General features: G+C 40.2%; 1 protein-coding gene across 1 annotated transcript; it reads left to right on the plus strand.

Annotated features, from left to right (window-relative positions):
• Nucleotides 1-1456: 1456 nt before the first annotated feature.
• adra2db (adrenergic, alpha-2D-, receptor b) lies at nucleotides 1457-4085 on the plus strand. Its single transcript, XM_077194771.1, has one exon. It carries the CDS (start codon nucleotides 1675-1677, stop codon nucleotides 3052-3054), a length of 1380 nt encoding a protein of 459 aa, XP_077050886.1. The 5' UTR covers nucleotides 1457-1674; the 3' UTR covers nucleotides 3055-4085.
• Nucleotides 4086-4509: the final 424 nt, after the last annotated feature.

The following is a 4509-nucleotide window of genomic DNA, read 5'->3' on the forward strand; positions in this document are numbered from 1 at the left end:
CACTTCGCTTCCTGTCTACTCACTGTCCTAGCACAATAAAAAGGCAAAACACAAACAATAAATAAATAAAAAAGTAAATAATGTCTGTTTACCTGTTGTTTCATGAGTTCACACTTACAACCTATTTTCCGTGTTGTCCGAGGGGAACGAGGGCTCCTAGCTCTGAATTTAGCCCAAACCCAGAGTACTCCCCCCTATCCCCGGCTGGGAATAGGAACCAGCCGAGAGTGAGGAGTGAGGCTTCCTCTCAAGCTGATTTGATTGATAATTTGAACGTGCTCCTCCCGAACTTTGTTTATAAAACATAATTTGTCGCTTGAATTCTGCAATCTCTTGAGAGGCTGACAATTATCTGAACATATATTAATTAGTCACACTTAGCCAACATGATACCTCTACTACAATATTGATCACAATATTCTATTATATTTATCAGCCAATCACTGTTTTACAGTTAGTAAGCATGATGACATCATCCATAGTAACGTCTACCCCACACTTACTCTTAGCTTAAGACTTCTCTCTATTCCTTAGGAAAAGTTGATCTCAGCTGCTTTGTGAATGGTTTTAAGAGGAAACTCTTACCTAAGAACTTTTACTGCTATTTAGAAGAACTCATAGCGGAAAGAATAAATGTTTTGTGAATACGGCCCCAGATCTCTAAAAATAAATGGGGATATTTGTTGCTAAAGCTGTGGGGGAAGCGGCATCGGTTCACACTGGGAATTACATTAGTGGGTCACTGACTTCAGCACAAGATTATGTATTGTGAAAAATGCTAGTAATTAATGCTGTAATTTTAATGTTAATATCGCTAAAATATTATTAGTAATTTATTATTATTATTATGGTTGAACCACCATATTTAGATGTATTACTTAAATTATTACTTATTTAAATTATTACTTATATTACTTAAACCCATTTTGTTATAAGTTATGTATATTAGGGTGTTTCATACTGCATTTATTAATATTTTATTGTAACCCCATTGCCATCTTATAACAGCTCCCCATTCTTTAACATAAACTGTATTATATAAATAGTATTATATAATTATTAATAATTATATATTCATATATATATATATATGTGTGTGTGTGAGTGTATATATATATATATATACACTATATATGTGTGTGTGTGTGTGTGTGTGTGTGTGTGTGTGTGTGTGTGTGTGTGTGTGTGTGTGTGTGTGTGTGTGTGTGTGTGTGTGTGTGTGTGTGTGCATATAAACAATGCACACTCATGACTTATTAACGAAAGTTATTATAACCCATAACTACCTATGGGTTTTAAAATGCTTGATTGCTAATTAATCACAAGTCGAAAGCTTTGTGTAGTCTGACAGCACAAACAGCTACACCCCCGTGTCATAGAAAGAAATAAAGAGAGAGAGAGAGAGAGAGAGAGAGAGAGAGAGAGAGAGAGAGAGAGAGAGAGAGAGAGAGAGAGAGAGAGACGGGCACAAACACACGTATAAATGTTCAGCGCCGCGACACACTGGAGCGCACCGAACACTCATTCCGCCTGTCTCGGCGCGCGATTCTTTAGGAAACAAAACATGTCTTGGCTCAGTGTGGTTCACTGCTGCCACATCAAAAAGGCAGCTAAAACAGAGAAACGATATCCAAATCATCGGGGAGTTTTAAAAGTTAGCACAACATCTTTGGTATGATACGTTTGGCGTGGAGTGTTTGGCGGATTGCGCAGCGCTTCAGATTGGATGCTACAAGTTTGAAGTCGAAGCGCGTCTTGGATGAGAATACGCCTGGAAATGGGGGATCAGCGCCAAGGGTCATCAGAATGGATTTAACCACCATCACCTTTACTTCGCCGAACTCATCCGCTGATACTAATAGCACGACCGTGCCGAGACCACCGCCGCATTCACAGTGTGTGGCGGTGCTCATTGTTCTCGTGGTTACCGTGATCATCTTGGTGACCATAGTGGGGAACGTATTAGTCGTGGTGGCCGTTTTCACCAGCCGCGCGCTGCGTGCGCCACAGAACCTCTTTCTGGTCTCTTTGGCGTCTGCTGATATTTTGGTGGCCACTTTGGTCATTCCATTCTCCCTAGCCAATGAGGTGATGGGCTACTGGTTCTTTGGAAGCACCTGGTGTGCCTTCTACCTGGCTCTGGACGTGCTCTTCTGCACGTCGTCCATTGTCCACCTCTGCGCCATAAGTTTGGACCGTTACTGGTCAGTCACCAAAGCGGTCAGCTACAACCTAAAGAGAACACCGCGGAGAATAAAGTTCATGATCACGGTGGTGTGGATAATTTCGGCGGTGATTTCCTTCCCGCCGCTCCTTATGACCAAACACGACGAGCTGGAGTGCTTGCTGAACAACGAGACCTGGTACATCCTTTCCTCCTGCATGGTGTCGTTTTTTGCCCCTTGCCTCATCATGATTTTGGTGTACTGCAAGATCTACAGGGTGGCCAAACAGCGCGCGTCCACTGTGTTCGTGGCCAAGAACGGGATGGAGCGACAACCGTCGCAGTCCGAGACCTGCTTCGTGCGTAAAGGCAAGTCAGAGACGGAGAGCCCCAGTAGCCACAGCTCAGGCAGTCGAGAGCGCAAAGGCGAGCTCGACGACATCGATCTGGAGGAGAGCAGCGTCTCCAACAAACAGAGGAACTGGAGGAACACCAAGAGCAGGAAGGTGGAGGGTGCACAAGCGTGCCCAAAGCAAAATGGACGCCTGTCATGGGCTTGTAGCCGCGGGTCGGAGCTCGAGCAGGAGCCGACCGCGCGTCAGCTGTCTTTGTCCAAGTCCAAACTGGCACAGATGCGAGAGAAGCGCTTTACCTTCGTGCTGGCAGTGGTCATGGGGGTGTTCGTGCTCTGCTGGTTGCCATTCTTCTTCACGTACAGCCTTCATGCAATATGTCGAGAAAGTTGCACAATACCGGATTCTCTATTCAATCTTTTTTTCTGGATTGGTTACTGCAACAGCTCCGTGAACCCCATTATTTATACCATTTTCAACAGAGACTTTAGGAAAGCGTTCAAGAAGATAATGTGTCAGCATTCTAAACGCACGTAAATGTACATGTATATGGGTCAGTGACAAATAGACAGTCAGAGGGGCAATTTTTTGTACATATAATACATATAATTGGCTATAATATAATATAATAACACATCTGCCTTAATGTCTTAAATTCTTTCCTTCACCAGTTTTCAAACAATATTTTATTATCATATCATGAATTGTGATTCATGAATGTCAAGAAGTTTTTTTTGGCTGAACAAAACATGCCCTTTTTATCACAAGCATTTAAAAAAAACACAGTAATATGGTTTTATGGCTTGTCACATGAAAACAAAATGGCTTTCTGCTTGTTAGTCACAATGACTTTGATTTGGTGGACTTTCTTCTTCAAATATTAATAATATTTAAACCAAATTGCTTTACTGCTTGTTTTTGTAGTGAAAGATATAACGAACGACAACTTTTCTTTTCTTTTCTTTTTTTAAATTTAAGCCCATTTTACAATCTCCAGCTAGTTACACTACCATGAAATTTTTTTTCTTTATGCCACACTAATGTGACTTATTTTAGTAATCAAAAACATTTCATCACAGAAAAGGTGTATTTAAGTATAAATTGCTTTTTTGTTGTATTTTTGAAGTACCTCAAAAATGAGCGTCATGTCATCGACCCATATATATCGTCTGTGTTGCCGTGTGTTTGTTTGAGTTTGTCTGTGCTTTGCAAATAGTTTTACAGGATCTCTAAGCATTTCTCTTGCTATTTGTGCACATATTTTGGAATGTAGTGTATTCATATTCATATAACTTTAACTTAAAATATACAGTATGTTTATTTCCTCCAAAAAACACTGGCAGGTGACCAGGTCAAATGTGAAAACTCCTTTAAAGACCACACATAATGTGGCGGTTCACTTGAATTATGTATAATTCAGGAGTACATGTTCAAAATACTGCACAACTGGATCAAAAAATCTTAGATATGACACAGACACTTTCCTGAAATTGTTTCAGTGTACAAAGACATTAATGTGAGACGTTTTAATAAAGTTTTTGAATCTGTGTTTATGGAATGGACGAAAACGTTCAACTGTTAAAATCTCTGAATATTTAATAGCCAATTACCAGACAGAACAATACAACTCTTTGTTGATTAGAAGCACATGTTTTTCAGTCTTGTGATGACACTGCAGACCTCAATACTTGCCGCTGTCCTCGGTCCTGGTGGCCTGCAAAGCAAACCTGGCTGTGAATTTGTCATCCAAAGGCCATTGAATACATGCAATATTAATTTTTTCCTTCCCCCAATCAGATGATGTAAAATTAACTAGATCAGTCAAAGGCTGCATAGATGACAAGGATAACTGGGTTTTTAAAGTCTAAATGTGATTACCCTCATTTAAATGTAATTTATATGTTAATGCCACCCTAATTATGTAATGAAATGCCTATAGCGTTTACATCTCAGTTGGACAGAGTAGCTTATTCATATCATGTTTAAAATCAA

The sequence above is a fragment of the Siphateles boraxobius genome, unplaced genomic scaffold (genome assembly GCF_051911475.1).
Source record: "Siphateles boraxobius isolate OS27281-9 unplaced genomic scaffold, OSU_SipBor_1 11, whole genome shotgun sequence".
In the NCBI taxonomy this organism is placed as follows: Eukaryota; Metazoa; Chordata; class Actinopteri; order Cypriniformes; family Leuciscidae; genus Siphateles; species Siphateles boraxobius.

Bases quoted from the DNA above. Each gene is read 5' to 3' on its own strand.
- adra2db (XM_077194771.1), top strand. From the start codon at position 1,675: ATGATACGTTTGGCGTGGAGTGTTTGGCGGATTGCGCAGCGCTTCAGA.